The sequence below is a fragment of the Callithrix jacchus genome, chromosome 15 (genome assembly GCF_049354715.1).
Source record: "Callithrix jacchus isolate 240 chromosome 15, calJac240_pri, whole genome shotgun sequence".
NCBI classification, from domain to species: domain Eukaryota; kingdom Metazoa; phylum Chordata; class Mammalia; order Primates; family Cebidae; genus Callithrix; species Callithrix jacchus.
Window position 1 is genome coordinate 72502615 of NC_133516.1, and position 20068 is coordinate 72522682.

Consider the following 20068-nt stretch of genomic DNA (forward strand, 5'->3'; position numbering starts at 1 on the left):
GGAGTGTCTGCTAGGTGCATCACATGTCACAATGCTCAGTTCTCAGAACAACCCTCTCAGGTAGGCTCTATTCTCATCACATTTTGCAAGTAAAGAAACAGGAGCAGAGAGGTCAAGTAACTTGCTAAGGATCACACAGTTGGGCACTAGCAGAAGTGGATTTGAATCCAGCCTGTCTGGCCTCGGCATCTCTGTTTTTCATGCCCAGCCTTTGCTGCCTTCTGGACTTGGATCTCAGAGCGTGTGTGTTGGGGGAGTCCCAGGCAGCTGGGGTGGGCAGATGCTGGGGTGGGCAGGAGAATGGAGGGATGTGAACCAGTGTTTTGGGGGTAGAAGAAGGCTGTGGGCCTCAGGGGGAATGAGGAGGGGCCTAGATTGATATGGGGCCCAGGTGTCTGAGGCTGGGTTGGGCAGTAGCAAGGGGGGCCATGTTGGGGGGATCAGTGTCAGTGTTGACATGACAAGGGTGTAGGAGAGGACTTGGTGTGATTCCCCTAAAGGAAGTTCATGGCAAGGGGTTGCTCCTCCCTCTCTAGCTTTGGGATCTGGGTCAGTTGATTACCATGATTCACCTTGAGGAATTAGGCTCCACAATGACACTGGCCACCCTCCACCCATCGAGTCTGGGAGCCCATTTCAGCCCCACAGACTGCCCTTCCCTTAGGAAGATGCTTTTCCATCAGCAAAATGCAGAACTCAGCCTTCTCGTGGTGATCCTGAGCCTTCAGTGGGGCCCCACCCTGTCCCTTCTCAGTGGCAATGATAAGAATGTCATGAGTTTAGCCATTCCCCTGTGGGCGGGCCCAACACTGGGGCTTTAAGAAAATGCAGATTCCATCTCTCAAGGTCGAGGTTGGGCTCCCACAGCTGCCCACCACCTGGCTGGCCACACTGAAAGTAAAGGTCATGGTGGGTGAGCAGGGCAGACAGTCCAAGGGGGTGTCCGGGCTACTTGCCCAGTGCCATAGTTGGTTCAACCACCATCCCCACCCAGAGCTTCATCTCCCAAGCAGCTGTGTTTGCTGCTGGTGGTCTCAGTGGGAAGTCTAAAGCCGAATGGAGTTTCCTGTGTGCTGAGGGCCTTCCTCTGGTGGTTCCAGGCCCTGTGTTGGGCCTCTTGGTGTGAGCTGATCTGTGCAATTCCTTGGGGCAGCCCAGGGTTCCCTACCCATCTGGTAAGAACCATTCTGGTTCCCACAGTTGCTCAGCGCAGTGACTCACCCAGCTGAGTGGGGATGGGGCTTTTCTACCCAAGGGAACAGGGCCTCTCCAGGGACGCAGCCCCAGGACAGAGTGGCCAAGGGCCTCCTCCCCACCCCAAGGCCACAGATTCCAGCTTGGGCCTTCCTTGGTCACCCTCCCTATGTTCTTCATACCCTTCTCCTCTTTCCCATGCCGGCTGTGGGCACAGGCCAGTCCACATGTCACTATCTCCCATAGGTGCTCAAAGTCCCAGGTCTGGGCCTCTAGCAGGGGTAGGGTCAGGGGAGCGATCATTATTCTTGCTCCAGGCTATTGCCAGCTACACAGTGACAGATTCAGAACCTAGACTTCACATCAGGCTGCTTGGGTTCAAGTTCCACTTTGTCACTTCCCAGCTATGTGACCTTGGGCAAGTAACTTAACCTCTCTGGACCTCACAGTTTCTTCATCTGTGAAGTGGGAACAGTAAAAGCAATCCTTATCCCAAAGCATTGTTTTAAGGACTAAATGAATTGATTAGTGCAGCTGAGTGTACCCTGTGCACAGTAAGCACCAGGCAGATGGCAGCTCTTCTTGTTATCACTCTAATGGCCTCGATCAACACAGGCCTCTGCTTGTTACTGGAGAGCAGTCACCTAATCTGGCTTGTTCTGCAGTTGTAAAGACCCCACCCTCTCCTACTTCTAGCCCCGATGACACCTCCATAGACATTTACTAAGTCCCTATTTCAAGCCCAGCCCCATGCTGTGCCCTGGGGGACCAATGGCAACTTACTTTGTTTCTAGTCTTGTGGGCTGGGCAGGCAGCCTAGCCGGAGGAGGGCGGATATGTGGCCAGGCACTGATAACAAGGCCATGTGTGCTGCAGGGGAGACTGAGGGCGGAGGGAGCCCAGCAGAGCCGGTGGAGGAGCAGGAGGCAGCCAGGTGAGGCTGGAGAAGAGGAAAGGTGTGGGGCAGAGGGAGCTGCCTGTGCGAAGGCCTGGAGGTAGGACGGGTGAGTGGGTGAGAGGGGGTCTTCGTGGTCAGGCGAGTAGAGGGGGAAGTGCATGACAGGAGGGCCAGGGTGGTGCGGGGAGACCATCCTGGGGAGTCTGGACTTTATCCTGGGGCCCTGGGAGCCGTGAAGGGTTTTAGCAGGAGGAGTGGAGTGGTCTTAGTGGGTACCTGAGTCTCCCCACTGCAGACGGGAAATACTCATGGATACCTGCCTCTTAGGGCTGTTGGGGTATTAAATGAGATCATTTGTGTACCTGGCGCACATTTGCAATGACTACAGTTCTTCTAAACATTCTTTTAGAGAGTCCCTGGGTAGCTGGTGAGAAGGAGCGGTGGAGCAGGGAGAGAGGCTGAGTGGCTGAGGCCGCCTCCCAGGAAGAGATTCCTTCACTCGGTCACACATATTTCTTGAGCACTTACTGTGTGCCAGGCTCTGTGGTAGGTGCCCGGGGGCAGTGTGGAGATGGGCCCGGCCTTGTTCTCTGGAGACATGGCTGGCCTGGTCTGCAGCAGTGCTGAGGGTTTAGAGGGTGGTAGGTGGGCTCTGGACAGATTTGGGGGCTGGGATGCAGCCCCAGTGGTGGGGAGTGACGGGATGGGGGAGCAGAAAGCTGCCCAGAGTCAGAATCAGCAACAGGATAGATGCTGGTGCCCATGGGGTAGGGCATGTGATGGGGTTCCTCTGGGGAAGAGGATGCGTTTGGTCTGGGAGCACCAGGGGCCTAGAATCCTTTTCCTCCTGGTCTCATCTGGTGGGATTTCTCTGGCACTGGCACTGGGTGGCTGGGTGGGGCTGCATGTGGGGCAGGACCCCAGAGCCTAATGACCTGCAAATAGGACGGCTCAGCCAGGCCTTTGGAAACCCAGCCTCTCGCTCCTGCTGGAGGGTCTCATGAAGAACCCTGGGCCCTGACAGGAATCCCTTGAGCCTCCCACAACTTCAGAGCCTGGGTCAGGATGGCCTCTGACGTTCTGGGTTCCCAGCTGGCAGCACTTGCCCTCTGCCCTCCACCTTCTTCCCAAGAACCCAGAGGGAGAAGCCGCTGAGGTGTGAGGCCGGAGGCAGAGAACCTCGGTCCCTGTAGCCCTCAGAAGGCCCCAAGTTTATCCCTGATTGTTTTCAAGGTATTTGGGCCAGTTGAGATATTTTGAGAGAGAAACTGAGTGAAGAAATTAGCCTGGATCCCTTTCCTCAAATCACAGCCTGTTTGGAGTGCAAGCCAGTTGGCAAGTTGTTGAGTGCCACCAATGGGGGAAACTGAGGCACAGCATCACCCAACAAGGTGGGGCAGGCTGAATCTACCTTCTTTCCCCAAACCTTCCTCCTCAACTATGAATGGCTATAATATTTACATTTTTAAAACAAAAGGAATACCGACAGGCAAATGTCAATGCGGCATTTTCAAGGTGTCTTTTTATAGTAAAGGTGGAAAAAAGCCTCAGGCATTTTTAAACTGGCATGCGGTGGGTGGGTGCACGTTGTCAAGAAGGCATTTTTTTTGCACCAATTTAGGGGCTGAGATGCCAGGTGGGGGCGGAGGGAGAGAGAGCTTCCAAGATGGGCTTTATATTTGGGTTTGGGCTGGGGGCTGGGAGTGAGTGCCCGGTGACCAAGGGTGCAAGCAGACACTGGCAGGATTTAGGAGGGAGTTCCACTGACAGGAACCCCTGGCCTGGAGAGACAGGTAGAGCTTGGACCAGGAGACATCCCTCCCAGCCCTGAGAATGTCTCAATCCCCAGGTACATGGGCCTACAGCTGAATTCTGCTCTCTTGCCTATAAGCTGTGTGACCCAGGGCTGGTCATTTACCCTCTCTGGTCCTCATTATTTGTTTGTAAAACAGGGCTCATGCCTCCCTCCAAGGATGTGAGTAGATTAAAATCTCAGGGGTATCTCTCTTAGCCTACTCTGGCTTAGTAGGCTGCCTGTAATAAAAAATACGTAAAATAAAACCTCAAATGCAGTGCCCATGAAATGGCAGGTACGGGTATTACTATCAAGAGGGAGAAAAGACACTGGAAAAAATTGGCCTCAGTGGACAGGGGTGCTCAGAGAAGGGAGGGTTAGGGCCTTGGAGGAGATGAGATCAAATAGGGCCTGAAGGCAGGCAGGGGTGGGTGAGACCCAGGGTGCAGCAAGGGTGTGTCAAATGCTGTCCCAGCCCCAGCACAGGGGCTGAGATGGAGAGAGTGGGCTCTAGTGCCCAGACTGAGGAGTCCAGGGCAGCACTGTGTGGAGGGCAAGAGCCCTGCGGGTTCCCTGGAGAGGATAAAAACCATCGCCGAGCTCATGCTCTGCAGGCCTTTGGCAAGAATCTACATGGTTGACCTCATGGCTGCCCCTCCCCTGGTCAGGCAGACAGTGTGTCATCATCATCCCCAGCTTACAGAGGGGGAAACAGAGGCCCAGAGAAGGGAAGTGACTTGCCCTGGCTCGTGCAGCTGGGGCGTGGGGGTCTGGATCTGCAGATAGACAGAGGAGTCGGCGTCCAGGTGGCTGGTGAGCTGTGAACTCTCCGTGGTGGGGAGTTCTGTAGTTCCTTCTCTGGCTGGGCCACAGAGATTCAGGCAGGGCCCATTGTGACAGCAGTGACTCAGGCCGGCTGGGGAATTTACAGAGGCTGGTGGAGGGCGGGGGCTGACCCAGCCTCCTGAGGAAGTCAGGGGAGGCAGGGAAGCATCAGTTGCATTTTTCTGAAAAATGAGATCATCAGCCTCTGGAAGGAGTGAGCCCCTGGCCCTTTGGGTGTGCAAATGAGAGATGTGGGTTCCACTGTCAGTGTGAGTGATAGTCCGGCCAGGAGGGTGAGTGGAGGATCTGTGAGCTCCCCGGACACGCCCACAGTGAGCCCTCCCAAGCCAGGCAGGCACACAGTGCTAGGTGAGTGCGGGGTCCTGGGGCCAACTTCCCAGGTTCAAATCCTGCCTCTGCCCCTTCCTAGCTATGGAAAGTCCTATCCCTTCTCAGAGCCTCCATTTCCCCATCTGTAAAGTGGTCTCACTGCAGGGAAGACTGGGGTGGCCTGGTGGCATTCAGCAAGGGCCACTCTGCATCAGCCCCTGCAGAAACACCCTCTGCAAAGTCTGCTTTACCCACCCGTGACTGATGGTCTCCGTGGAGACTAAGAAAGCCAGCTGGGTTCCATGTCCTGGTTGCTGCCGTGAACGAAGACATGTGGCATGTACTGGGACGACAGGAGCGGGAGGGCAGGAGCCCCAGGAGAGAGTGGTCCCTTCCCCTTCCTGGGCCTCCGTTCTCGGAGTTGGGCCATGGAGTGGCGAGGAAGCCTTCCTCTGACACCAGGACTGTCAGTCATGTAATTACTGTCACTGTTGCTTTCTCTGTGTTGGCCCTTTGCAGAGGACTTTACGTATCTTTTAATCCACCCAGGAGCTGAATGAAATGAGTGTTATCCCCAGTCTATGGAAGGGGAAACAGAGGCCCAGAAGGGTTCAGCGACTTGCCTGAGGTCACACCGTGGTGTGTGACCCTGGTGCTCCAGGTGGAGCAGACTTCTGGCTGCAGCACCTGTGATCCCTCATTCCTCTAAAAACTTTGACTGAAGGAGTGTGAGCCAGAGGGTGTGGGAAGGGGTGAATGGGCCTATTTTAAAGGTGAGGAAACTGAGACCCAGGGAACTTCTGCCCCCACCAGGGGCCCTGTGGGAAGCAGTGAGGGCCTTTCGGGGTGGCCTGCAGAGCTGCCCAGCCCCAGGGCCCAGCATTGTCTTGGGCTGGGGTTGCGATGACCCCCCCCCAGTGTGGACTCCTGCTACCAGGCCTGTAGCTCTCTCCACCCTCACACACCAGAGGCCAGCACCTCCTCGGTAACATTGCATGCCCGTCCAGGCTCCAGGTGCGGGGGCTCTCTGGAGTGTGTGAGTATGGGAGGAGGCTCATCTTATTACAGGACAGCCCCCAAAAGGGACAAATTGGACCCTCTCCAGAAGCCCCCAGAATGGTGAGGGAGGAGGTCATGATAGCAGACAGGGACCGCACTCTGACCAGCTCATCAGAGGAGTGTGGGAGGGCTTCCAGGAGGACGGGAGGTTAGAGCAGCACTTGACAGATGGGACTGGGGAAGGCATTGCAGGCAGAAACACGGCAGGGCAAAGGCTCGGAGATGTTGGAATGAGGCTTGGGTAGCAGGCCAGGGGAAGCTGAGAGTGAGCTGGGCCTTGCCTGCAGGCTAAGGACTTGCATGCTGTCCTGTGGGCTGTGGGGAGCCAGCAGGGCTTTGGGACATGGAGAGATATGGTGGATCTGGTTCCGGAAGGGACCCTGTGGCTGCTGGTCTGCACTGGCCCTGCCAGGTGCTGGCAGGATCTGGAGCCGGAGGTGCTCACCCGGAGCCCCCACTGTGGCTGGACCAGGTGACTCCTGAGGGCCTCTTCAGCTCTGACAGCCCTGTGGGGATTGCCATGGAAACCAGCCAGTTCCACATGGGGACAGGCCCAGAAAGTCTCCAAGTGCCAGCCACGTGGACTTGGATCCTGACTGCCCCCACCACAGTGCAGCCGTTTTCTTCTTTCCTAAGGCCATGTTTGGGCCAGGGCTGAACCAAACAGCCTGCCCAGACAGGCGTCCGGTGGCAGGGCCCCTGCTCCGCCCCCCTCGGCTGATACTGGATGCAGTCAAGATCTGGGAACCAGCGCCAGCGGGGCCCTCCCCACCCAGTCCACCATCCTTTACCCTGAAACTTGATAAAGCATGTGCTGGAGGGGGAGGGAAGCTCGCAGCTCCATTATGAGGCCCAGCGAGGCCCCAGTGGGGCGTTAATCACGTAGCACTTTATGCTCTGATCGGTAAATAATGGGGGGGGCTGCAGGCAGAGGCCTTGGAGTGGAGGCCAGGCCCAGGAAAGTGGCCAAATTCCCCCACCTGTGCCCTTCTCCAGCCTCTGCCCACCATCTATGTTTGAGGTGACTGAATCCTCTAGAAGTGGCCATCACCTTGATGAGCCTCAGTTTTCCCAGCTCAAAACCCAAGGTTTTTCCAGCTCCAGGCGGCTGATTTCCTGGCAACCGTTGGTGGCTCCTGGCAGAGCGTCGGGTGGGGAGGCTGTGGTTGAGGGCGGGGATCTGGATCTGGCCTGCCTGCACTGGAGGCTTGGACCTGGCTGTTCCAGCTGTGTACTGTTGGGCAAATCACTCCAACTCTCTGTACCCCAGTTTCCTTTACTGTAAGGTAGCATCAGCTAAAGGGTGTGATGAGGGTTGAATGTCATAAAGAAAGAGCCCAGCACAAAACAGACTGCACACAGCTGCCTGCTACTGTCACTCTACTGCACTATGATTAAGCTGTCCCTCCCCATCCTGGGGCTGGGCCTCTGAGCTGGGATGTGGTCTTCTGGAGAGAGGGCTCCATTGTCACCTCTGTGTCCCCAGCACATGGGATCCAGCGCAGAGATGTTTGCACAAGGCTCCAAGTGGCCCTCTCTTTTTGGCTGTGTCCACAGCCGTCTCTCGATGACTCTGGGACCAACTAGTAGAGTTCTGCAGACCGCAGCCTGCAGCCAGCCATATAGGCTGGACCCCCAGGAGACCAGGGGCTGGGGAGGAGGGTGTGAGATTGAACCTCCAAGTCCCCCCAACCCCAGCAGGGAACTGCCAGTGTTCCCCGGAGAGGCAACTATTTCTCGGCTCCTGGCCTGGAGTCCCTTCAGGGGAGGAAGTTGGGAGGGAAACTGTCCAGGGCTTAGGGGGACTGGCTTCGTGCTCTGCCCCTCCTGCTGGGGGGAGGGAGGACTTTTCCCTGAGACAGGGAAGAGCCGCTGGCTGCCCATCCCACACTGTGCTCCTCTGGGACTCAGGGGGAGGGGAGCTGGAAATGGGGCCGGGCTGGGCTGGAATGAGAAACAGCTTCAAGAAGGGGGAGCTGGGTGTCTGGGGGCCACGTCCAGCTAACTAAACAATGGTTGCTTGAGTCATCGACTGTGGCGGTGGTTCCCAGGCACCAGGGCAGAGCAGGCCGAGGCCAGAGCTCCCACCACCGCGTCCTTGGTGAGGACGGCATGGCCGATCCAGCCTCGGATGCTTTGACTTCAGGAAGCAGTGGAATGGCTTGTCCCTGTCCTCAGGAGCTCCCGAGCTTTTGCTCCATGGCCTGCATAGCTAATTGGGAACATTTATTGATCACCTACAGTGCTTAGCATTGAAGGCTCCTGTGAGCTCAGTCCTTCCATAAGCCCCAGGTTGTGGGTGCAGTTTCCATCACGTTTTATAGATGAGGAGGCCTTTTATAGATGAGAAGGCCGAGGTTCAGAGGGGATGGAGCATCCCACAGAGAGGTAACAGCTGTGAAACCTCCTTTTCAGGAGCCTCAGTTTTCTCATCTGTAAAATGGGTATATAGCAAGTGTGTGCATGTGTGTGTGTGTGCATGTGTGTGCAACACCCCCAGGGTCTGTAAGGCACCTCCAGTAGCTGTAGTATGCACATAGTAGGTCCTTAATCCATGCAGGCCTGTGACCTAAGCCTGGGGCTTGTCCTTCCAGGCCGTGCCTGTTTAGGGTGGGTGGGCAGATCATGGCCAAGCTATCTAGTGGCCCTCAGGGCAGCCTGGCTGGCTGGTTCCAGCTCTTCCAGATGGTGCCCAGCTGGCATGGATGACCTCAGAGCCCTGGAGCTGGATGACCCACCTTCTCCATAGGGATCAGGGAAGCCAAGGCAGGCCTCCCTGAAGGGTCTTCCAGAGCTGCTGTGTCCTTTGCCACTTGTCTGAAGCCTCTGCCCCTCTCTGTGCCTTAGTTTCCCCAACATGCTCCTCCAGGCTGCTTTTTCTCTGTGGCCAAGGCCAGGCCTCCTGACCATGGTGCTAGGCCTGATTGGCCATTTTCTCCGCCTGGCCCCTCCAGGAAGACTCTGGGTCACCCCTGGAAGGTGCTGGCATTTCCCTTCTCAGCAGCTGGCGGTTTCCTCCCTGGCATGGGGGCCGCTGCCAGAGGCCACCCAGGACTGAGTCTGTCCTGTCCCTCCCAGGGTTGGCACACAGTGAGTCTGTTGCTCTTTCCATGCCTCAGTTTACCCTCAGTGGAGGTGTCGGCTTGCACAGTGTCCTGAGAGGCAGCACGTGCTGAATTGGAAGGAGCTGGGGTCTGAGAGTCACAGCGTGGCTTCTTACTCTGGCCTGGCTGTGTGCAGGTGGACTGCTGGACTAAGACTGGACACAGTTCTGGCTTCTGTGGGCCACCACTGAGCCCTACTACATGGGCTCCACTCAGGGAAGCTCAGGAGGACTGGCCCTACCTTCGCTGTCCAAGCTGAGGGAGGAGTGGGTGGGGCGGGGGGCTGAGAGAGGCCACAGAGGTCAGGGCCAGATTGAGTGGGGCTTCAAGGGCCCAGAAGCAAAGTTTGGGTTTATGTTGACAGCACTAGGGAACTATGGGGAGGTGCTGAGCTGCACAGGGCATGCGACCTGCTTTGCAGTTTTTTTTTTTCTTTTACAAAATGCACTTTTTACTTTGGAATAATTTTAGATTTTCAGGAAAGTTACAAAGATAGCACAGACAGTTCCTGCATATTATCCCCTAGTTTCTCCCATTGCTAACATCTTCCCATTACTGTGGTACATTTGTCAAAACTAAGAAGTCAACATTTGTTCTCTACTCCGAACTAAACTCCAGACCACTCGGCAAATGTCTGCTTCCTTTTCCAGGAGCCCACGTTGCATCGAGTGCTTTGCAGTTTTAAAAGCTCTCTTTGGCTGCCGTGAAGGATGAATGGGAAGGAGCCCAGCTTTGGGAGGAGTTGGGGGGTCCAGACAGCCCAGCCCCCCACCAGGGTGTAGTGAACTGCGTCCACCTTGCAGTCTTTTAATTTTTTCAGGACAGGGTCTCTGTCACCCAGACTGGAGTGCAGTGGTGAAATTATAGCTCACTGTAGCCTTGACCTCCAGGCTTCAGGCAATCCTTCCATCTCTTCCTCCCAAAGCGCTGGGATTACAGGTGTGAGCCATGGTGTGCCTGGCCCACTCTGCAGTCTTAATGCCCCAAAATGACCGTGTGTTTTCAGCTCTGTGGCCAATTTCAGCTCTGCGGCAAGGAAACCTGACTTTCCCAGAATCATAAACAATTAAACAGTTGAGGCAGGAAGGTGCCCTCACTTCTCAAGCACAAAGCCTCCACAGCCGGTGCAGTAGCCGCGAAGTCTGTACCTGGGACGGAACCGCTGGATTGTGCAATCTGCCGCAGCGCCCACTGTTAATGCCGCATCCTTTCCAGGGTGCCACCTGCGGTGGGTTTGTGGAAGGATGTGAGGCCTGAGAAGCCGGGCTGTTGAAGTGCTCCTTCCAACTGCCTTCCTGGGCAGAGAAAGTCAACGCAATTACAGCTGCTAGTAAAATCAATATGTCAGAGTTTTAATGGGAGAGTGGGCAGAGCTGAGCTTTGGCCCCACGAGGGAGCCAGCTGGAGGGGGAGGGGGTATCCTGCCCTCAAAACAGGGCCAAGATCAGCAGTGGTTGCTCATCCCATGTGAGAGAGGAATACAGTGATGCTCTTACAGGAACCGAAGCTAGCAGCCAGTGCTGCCTGGGCCTACCTTTTCTTTTTGAGATGGAGTCTTGCTCTGTCACCAGGGCTGAAGTGCAGTGCCGCAATCTTGGCTCACTGCAGCCTCCGCCTCCCAGATTCAAGCAATTCTCTGCCTCAGCCTCCCAGGTAGCTGGGATGACAGGCACCTGACCCCATGCCGGGCTAATTTTTGTATTTTTAGTAGAGACTGGGTTTCACCATCTTGGCCAGGCTGGTCTTGGACTCCTGACCTCGTGATCCACCCGCCTCAGCCTCCCAAAGTGCTGGGATTACAGGCGTGAGCCACCGCGCCCGGCCACCTGCCTCTCTTCATTACTACATGCTGAGTAGGCATACGGTTGACCTGGACTTTTCTCTCAGTTCTCCAGTACCCAGCACGGCCAAGTTGCTCTCACTCACTCAACTTAAGAGAGAAAGCAGCTGAATACAGTTATTCACACTTTAATCAAAATTAGGTTCCCTTGTTTTGTAAACATTCCCTCCAGAGCACAGTCTCCACCCCGGAGAATCTTGTACATCTGCTACCATCGGAAGTGTGGAAGTGGTGACCAGCACAGTGCCATCATCACAGGAGTCGGGGAGCTGAGCCACATCTTGAAAACTTGCCGTCTGGGCATGCCTGAAGAGGGAACAGCATGGGTCCAGACACGGTGGGGGCGCTGAAGTGCCAAGGGGAATATGAATGGCTCAGAGGCGGGGGTTGGGCATTGGCTGCTGAGGGGCCAATATTTACAATGGTGCAAGCGCCCCAGGCCTCAGGTGTGCGCACTTTTCAGGACCTGCTGATGTGGTGGGTGCAGCAGGTGGGGCAGAGGGAGGAGCGAGACCAGAGACCCGGGAGCTGGAGGAGCCAGGGCACAAGGCCTTGAATGCAAGGCCGGGGAGCTGGGGCTTGATCCTGAGGACAGCCGGGAGCTGGGTTGTAGGTGGGGAAGATCTGACCAGCTTTGTGTGGGAGAAAGATGGCCCTGTGGCTCGGAAGGCACTGCTGAGTTAGTGAAGCCTTCCCTGCTCTTAGGAGAACTTGAGTTTTGAAAGACTCATGCTCATTAGCCTTGAACGAGGATGGTGCTGGGGTCGGGGGTATTTTGGGCCTGTGAGGCTAACTGTCCCTGGAGACTGAGTTCAGCTGAAGCCAGCCCTGAGTCCCCTGTCACCCTCCCGCTGCTTGCAGCCCCCTCCCTCAGCAGGGGTGGCATTTCCCACTAGGCTGGGCTTCCGTTATTGAGCAGGTTTGCCTTGTGATTTCCCCTGGCAGCTTGGAAATCAGCTTCCCCCTCAGAGCACGGGTCATTCTGAGCAGCCGATGCCTTTACTTCTCCTGTAACAATTTTTTTTTTTAATTTTACTTTTAGGATAAAGGAAAGACAAAGCTGGGGGAAAGTCTTTTTAGAAAATTCCTTCTGTGCAGAATTAGTGGCTTGTGAAAGTCAGGGCCGGCAGGCGAGGAGCAGGGTGGGGAGCCAGGCTCCCAGTAAGCTCCCCTCCTCCCTGCTGCTTTGGCCCACAGATCACCCCAAGCTGGGTACCTGGTCCGACTTTTCCCAGGACCGCACCCTGGCTGGAAGGTGTCATCTGGGGCCTCCCAGGTCTCCCCTTCCAGAGCTTATGTTCCCTTGGTGGTGGTGGGGGTGTCTCAATTTTAATTTTAAAACAACTTATTTTTTAGTGAGGCAAGTAATTCATATTCAGTAAAAAAAGTTAACATAGTTACCTAGTTACCTAGCCCCTAGGAAAAGCATTCCTCGGAGCCCACTCACCTCCTCCCTGCAGCTGCAGGGTTGCTGAGGGGTGGGGCCCAGCCTGGTTGGGGCAGCTGGGGAGATGGCTCAGCACCCACCTTCCAGGGCTGTCCCCAACTCGAACACACACAGGATGGAGTTGGGCAGGTCAGTACTGGTGCTGAGAGAGAGGTGGCTCTCTGGGGAATGGCTTCCGGGGCAGAGGGAGCGCCCAGGCCAGAGGTCCTGAGGCAGGATCGAGCTTGTGATATTTGAGGCACAGAAATGAGGCCAATGTGGCTGGGGTGAAGGAGCAAGGGCGAGGGGGCTGTTAGATCAGGGGACCCACGGGAGGATGTAGGAGTCAAGATTTATTCCGAGTGTCCTGGAAACCATGGGGGGTCTTGAATGGTGGGGGAGACCTGCTTTGCAGTTTTAAAGGGCTCATTTGGCAAGTGTGTTAGCCAATAGGCAATGTCAGTGTGGTGGGCAAGAGTGGTTCTGGTGAATGAAGAGGGCCGGGAGGGCTGTCCGGGTGAGAAGATGGCTGCCTGAAAGCTTTTGAGGTAGGTATGATTTGCCCTGAATTTTATTTCTTTTGTGATCAGCAGTTGAACATGGGTAACTTTTACTTCATAATAATAACATAAGCAGCAATCATGTCTGAAATGCAATAGTATCAACTAACACTTCCTGGGCACTTACTTTGGGCTATGTACTGCATGAACACTGTAAAATGAAGGATTCCCCAGCACTTTGGGAGGCCAAGGCAGGTGGATCATGAGGTCAGGAGTTCAAGACCAGACTGGCCAACATGGTGAAACCCCATCTCTACCAAAAAATACGAAAAGTAGCTGGGCATGGTAACTCATGCCTGTAATCCAAGCTACTTGGGAGGCTGAGGTAGGAGAATTGCTTGAACCGGGACCTGGGAGGCAGAGGTTGCAATGAGCCGAGATCACGCCACTGCACTCCAGCCTGGGCTACAGAGTGAGACTCCATCTCAAACAAAAAATAAAGGATTCATCCCAGCCTCTAAGTGGCAGATGCTGTGGATGTACCCATTTTATAGTTGAGTAGACTTAGGCTCAGAGGTGAAGTGCCTTGCCCAGGTCACCACCTGCCGTCCTTTGGAAGACCATTCCTTCTTGTATGTTGGTCCAGGCTATCAGAAGCCCATCCCACCTCTGGGTTCAGGGGTTGGCCCCCAGGGACGTGCTGGAAACAGTCCCAACCTAGAAGCCCATCCGGCTGCAACTGTGTTTATTTGCCCAAGGACAGGAGGACCCACTATTTGTTGCTTTCTTTTGAAAACTAGCTGAGCCTTTGTGCAAAAACCAGGCAGGCACATCATCAGTGGTTTAAGCTTGCAAAAAGCATGGACAAGGAATTTAAAAAGAAGAATCCCTCAAGCTTTGCTGTAAAGATGGTTCCAATCCTGCATTCCGGTGACCTCCTTGAGTCCTACTCAGAGCCTCTGATTTCCAAATGCAGCTGAGGCATGGGCTCAAGTCTGCTGCCTGGGTCAGTCCTGGGGGCATGACATTGCAGTTAGTCATCTTCCTCTCTGAGCCTCAATTTCCCCATCTGTGAGATAGGGCCCCCAGGACTGCCAGGGTTCTGGGAGTCAGTGTACTGGCCTGGTACAGTGTCAATTCCCAGTAAATGTGGCCTGTTATTATGTTTACTGTCATGAGTCTTACTTTACTGTTTATGCACCAGTTTGGGCTCCTGACATCCTGCGACTTTTCTTGTAATCGGCATGGGCTTATGGTGTCACTGCAGAGTGGGGGCTGCTCTCATGGATGATAAGCCATGATGGACGCACTCAGTCCCATCCGACATGTCTGTGTCCACTTTTCACTCCTCTGCATCACCCTCGTGCCTGCGTCTTTTTGGATTTGCACAGTTATTGTCTCAGGGTCACTTCCTAGAGGCCTATTTTCTATTTTTGTGCAAATTGTACCAGGAACCTTTGAACATAGCAAGACCCAGCAGAAGGGAGGGAAGGTAGGAGCAAGTTTAGGGGAGGGCCCGGGCGGGGGGGCGGTCACCTCTCACAGCTGCCCTGTGAGCTGCAGCCAATTTGTTGCTGGAGGGCATGGTGACACTGGGCCCATGTGGACTAGGACTGTGTATTCTGACATACCCACTTGCCCCCTGTGTAATGTGTTCTGATGAGGGGATGGGTGCTTGGGGAGGGAAAGAAGGGCTGCAGTTTAGGGAGGCCTCCACCTGGAGTCATGCAAGCTGCTGGGGCTTTGGGGTAGTGGTCCTGGGGTCGGAACAGATACCTGGCAGGAGGAAAACCTGTGGTTGCTATGGAGACACAGAGCCAACCGGGGCTGTAGGAAAACAGCCGAGACAAGAGGGACACCTCTTGGGTGTCATTGGGTAAGCTGAGGCTGACAGTGGCCTCTAGTGATCTGGTGTGGACTCCTCTGCTCTTCCCAGCTGTGCCCAGCCAGGGCACGGGGGTGTAGCTTTCACCCTGGCTGGCCTCCCTAGGCTCTTTAAAATCAAACTTGACCTGTTCGCTTGCCTGCTGGTTCCCACGTACCTTGAACATCATCTCCCTGGGGCAGCTCTTTAACCAATGCCAAGGTCAGGGATGGGCCTGGGCTAGGGGATGGGGTCTCATTTGGTTTGGGGTCTCATTTGCTCAGCCCAGCACCAGGGATATAAAGTAGGAACAAGACTTGAAAGCTCTCATGCCGGGGCCTGAGACCCCAGCCTGCTGTGCGGGCAGGGGCTGGGGAGGTTCTGGAGGCTGGGTCTGACGTGCCCTTCCTCTTGCAGCTCCACCCGGAGCACCTGGACTGTGGAGCCCCTCACCTGCAGCACCCACTGTCCATCCTGCAGCCCCTGGAGGCTACGCCCATGTTCCGCGCCCTGGGCCTCACCTCCGTGGCCGTGGCCAGCATTGACAACTACACGGCAGTCTTCCTGGGCACGGTCAATGGGCGGCTCCTCAAGGTAGGCACAGGGTGGGGGTGGGGAGAGGGGTGGGAGTGGGAGGCTCCCCTGGGGGTGGGCTGGGGGAATCAGTCTATACTCGGGGCTGCTCCAGGTCGAGCCTGACTGTTTTCTCCCATTCGGCTAGCACTTTACAGTTTATAAAGTATTTTGCAAGTTTGTTTTTGCCACTACTGCTCATAATACAGGTGGCTTCTGTACAGAGGAGGGAAACCAGGGCTCAGAGAGGGCCCTCTCTCTCGGAGGCTGTAGGACCGGGGCTTTGAAGGCGGATGAGTCTGAGTTCAAATGTCTGGGCTCTGCCATTTGCTGGCCCTTTGACCTTGGGCAACACATATTCTCTCTCCAGGCCTCAGTTTCCCTGTCTGTTAAGGGCTGTAAGCTGTTGTAGGGCTTTGGCAGGCTAAGACCCCAGCCTGGTAAGCAAGGATGTGCATTCATTTCTCCTCCCCAGCCCTGCTGGCCACCCTATCCCAGGGTGATTGGCTGGAGTTAACTGTACCCCAGCCCATGGCCCTGAGATTCCTGGAACTGGGAAGAGATGCCCAGAATCCAGTTTCCCTGCCCTTGGGCAGGATGGACATGGTGGTTCCCGGGGCCAGACCCCCAGGTGCAGCCCTGGACCTGCCCCCAACCCAGCCACCTCTCCTGCTCGCTGTCAGTAGACTCAGCTGAGCAACACCACTCCATTCATGCACCGGGGCTGGCCTACCTGCTCAGATCCGAGCATCCAAGTCTCCCCACCCACTGCCTGGGCAGACGTTGTGGGCTGCGTGGACATGGGAGTGGAGTCCCAAGACCCCACCACCACAGTGGGGGAGAGCAAGGAGGTAGGGCTTGGGTACATCCTCAGCCTTTGGGCCCCCCATTGAGGGTCCCCTGATGGTGGAGGCAGTGGCTAATGGGGCTCGTGGTTTGGGGTCAGACACTCACATTTGGAGTCTGGTTCTACCGCTTCCAGCTTTGTGACCTGGGGACAGTCGCTTCTCCCCTCTGAGCCTTGGTGCCCTGGCTTGGGAACATGAGCCAGGCCCCTCCTCCACCCCCTGACACCAACGAGGCTGCTTTACCCAGAGCCTAAAGGGCATCATCTTACTTCTCATACCCCCGCTAGGGAGGCAGAGGCATTCCCATGCCACAGATGAGGATGTTGAGGGTCTGAGAGGTGAAATGACTGCCCCAGAGTCACATAGCAGGAGCTGGCCCACAGCCTACATGGCGCCACGGCCTGGAGCCCCTTACCTACCACCCTGCACAGTGTGGCCTCTGTCTCCGGCCAACCCTGCCCTGCTCGGGCCTTAAATCACCACACCCAGCACAGTAGGTGCTCAATAAACAATTGAAGGAGGAAAATGAATTGAGTGTTCACTGGACGTCTGGAGGCAGGGAGCCCCTGCAAGGCTCCACCTCAAGCCCACCTGGGACGTGGGTGTCTCAGGCTGGGACAAAGCCTGCGGAAGCCTGGGGAGAAGGTAATTTCGACTTGGTGTGTAGAGGCTTCTGGGCCTCATGTGTGCATTGCTAGAAGGGGAAGGGAAGAAATATTCCAGAGGAGAGCACAGCACAGGCAAAGACCTGGAGGCTGGAATGTGTGAGCAGGGTTGAGGGGTGGAGGTGAGCCTGGGGTTGTCTGGGTTAAATCACCAGGCCTCAAGTGCCAGAACAGGTTCATTACATAAGCAGAAGAGAGTCATGAAGGGCTTGGGAGCCCCAAGAGGAAGGCTAGGGAAGGAACTGGCCTGGGAGGCATCCAGATCACTGGCCCCACCTCCAGATGCCCAGCCCAGGGCTGTCAGGGCCCAGACAAGGCAGCACCCTGGGAACTTGGGGGGCCAGGTGAGAAAGAGCAGAGTTTGGTTGGGCTCTGACGGGCATCGTGGTCCTCAGGAGGACACGCAGAAGGTCCCTCAGAGCCAGAGAGCTTCTAGGCCCCAGGTAGTCCTGGTCTTCCTTCTCCCTGCACCTTGGTTTCACACCCCCAGCCTTAAGCCTTGGGTTGTGGGGTCAGATGGGCCTGGTTTGCATTGTGGCCTTGAGATCTCTTCACTTTGTGCCTCTTGCCAATTCCCTCGGCCACTCCCAGACTCAGAGTCCTCCTCTGTGGAATGGGCGTGGGGGGAGGAATGAGATGTCAGCCTAGCAGCTTCCCTGGGCCTGACCCCGCCAGCCTGGCCTGTCTTATTTAATGGTCATGGTTCGCCTGCTCCATTAGCTCAGCAAACATGCTCAGAGAGGGGAGGCAACTTGTATGACTTACACATTGTGGAGCTCATCACTGTCAAAGCCAGAATCCAAACCCAAGCACCTGCCCTTAGCCATGGTGCCTGACAGCCTCCCAGAGCACGTCTTGTAAACTGCAAAGCCCACACACATTCATAGGGCGGGATGCGTTGGAGAAGAGCCCAGAGGGAGCTCCTGGGGCGGGGGGGGCACAGCAGAGGCAGAAGCATTGAGGCTGGGCCCAGGACCCTCCCCTGCATGCCTGTGATTTCCACCCCTCCTGAAGGGTCCAAGACAGGATGGGGAGGCAGAGCCCCCAGACCTGGCTCAGGTTGTCCCCTGGGTTTGGCCTCCCTCTTCTATGGGCTCCAGCACCCTGATGCCCGCCACCCCCGCAGATCAGCCTGAACGAGAACATGCAGGTGGTGAGCAGGCGAGTGGTGACCGTGGCCTACGGGGAGCCCGTGCACCATGTCATGCAGTTTGACCCAGCAGACTCCGGTTACCTTTATCTAATGACATCCCACCAGGTGAGTCCAGAGCCCCAGCCCAATGCCATCCCCAAGCCACCAAGCCCTCTTGCTTGCCTGGCCTTTGCACACGCTGTTCCTCTGCCAGGAGCACCCTCCTCCCTCTATCACCCTTATCTGCTGCCTCCACCTTGCCCTCCATCTCCCAACATGGATCCTGCCTCTGCAGGGAAATCTTGTCTCCCATGTTCCCCATTAAAGTATCGAGCCTCAGTTTCCCTAGCCTCTCATGGCCCTTGCCATGCTGACCATACCACCTCCCCAAGAGAGAGGCTGGTAGTCCCATTGAGCTTGGTCCCCACCTCTGCCCCCAGATAGCCAAGGTGAAGGTCGCTGCCTGCGATGTGCACTCCACCTGCGGGGACTGTGTGGGTGCAGCAGACGCCTACTGCGGCTGGTGCGCCCTGGAGTCACGGTGAGGCTGGAGACCAGCAGCGGCTGGGCCAGGAGGGCTGTGGGGGTGGGAGGAGCCAACCTGGGTCCTGACCCTGTGGTGCCACCCCAGGTGCACCTTGCAGCAGGACTGCGCCAACTCCAGCCAACAGCATTTTTGGACCAGTGCCAGCGAGGGCCCCGGCCGCTGTCCTGCCATGACTGTCCTGCCTGCTGAGATCGACATGCACCAGGAGTACCCAGTGAGTCCCTGGGGAGGCAAGACCCAGCTCAGGACACAGAGGGGAGCCTCTCTTCACCCAACGCCCAGACCTGGAGAGGTGGAGACTCCCACCCATGGTGCCCCAAGGACCTGAAGACAAATAGTGAGAACAGTGACAATGACTGGGCTTTCCTGAGCACCCAGTAGGTGACAGGCACGTGCTCTGTGCATGATGTCCTGCTCTGTTAGCCTTCACACACCCTGTGAAGCAGAAACTGAGGCACTGAGGGTAAAATGACTTGCTGCAGGTCACACAGCTGGGGAGTGGTAGCGCTGGAATCTAAACTCAGGCAGCTTCCAGAGACCCAGGAGGGAGGGGACAAGTTGGAGGATGGGAAGACAGTAAGTCTCACCCACCTTTTCCCAGCACAGGGAGGGGAGGAGGGACCACCAGGTGACAGACTGCAATTTCTCATCTCAGAAACAGATAAACCTGTAACGCAGTGGACTGGGGCCCCCCTGGCTTGTGTCAGGAGGGCTCTGGCAGGCAACCTTGGTGGTGGGGGATTCTGGGCCCTGGCAAGGGGTGGGAGCTGAGGGTCACACAGGCCTGGGCCCTGTGCAGCCAGCTCTCAGTGACTTATCTGAGGATGGGGGTCTTCCTCTCTCACCCTGGGGGGTTCTGACAGCCCAGCCCTGGCCTGTAGCTGCTTAGCATCTGAGGTTCCTCTGCCCCACCCCGGTGTTAATCATGCATCACAGAGTTCTTCCCTCATTCATTCAGTTATTCATCCCTTGGACAAATATTATTGAGCACCTACTAAGTTCCAAGTACAGCTCTAGACCCTGGGGACACATCAGTGATCAGTACAAACCCCTGGCCCCAGGCTCGTGGGGGAGGAGAATAGGCAAGATAAAACCTGAAGGTGATGCTAAGTACTATGGAGAAAACGAAAGCGGAACAGGGATGGGGAGCAGGTTGTGGGTGCAGACATCTCAGGCCTGGTCCCCTCAGGCAGACGGAACTGCCAGTGCAAAGGGCCTGAAGCAGGAACAAGATCACCTGTTTTGGAGAGTATTAGGGGATGGGGTCAGAGGTCACAGAGGCCAGAGCATGCAGAGCCTTCTTGACCACTGTAAGAGGTTTCATTTTGCAGCTGGGAAACTGAGGCTCAGAGGGTCATATGTAGGGCATAGCCTTCTAGTGCTGAGTCCTGGGCATCATCACCCCTTCCCCCAGGGGACATTCAGGCAGGGCCAGACGTCATCATTGGGTCGATGCACAGCCTTGGGA

General features: G+C 56.1%; 1 protein-coding gene across 3 annotated transcripts in view; it reads left to right on the forward strand.

The window, feature by feature from the left end:
* LOC100409974 (plexin-D1) overlaps positions 1–20068 on the forward strand; it is a 51257-nt gene that overhangs the window by 2215 nt on the left and 28974 nt on the right. For all 3 annotated transcript variants that reach the window (XM_035273792.3, XM_035273793.3, XM_035273794.3), the window contains exons 2-5: positions 15253–15429; positions 18048–18179; positions 18494–18594; positions 18685–18814. In XM_035273792.3, coding sequence (XP_035129683.3) covers positions 15253–15429; positions 18048–18179; positions 18494–18594; positions 18685–18814 — 540 coding nt within the window. The remainder of the gene's footprint in view (positions 1–15252; positions 15430–18047; positions 18180–18493; positions 18595–18684; positions 18815–20068) is intronic.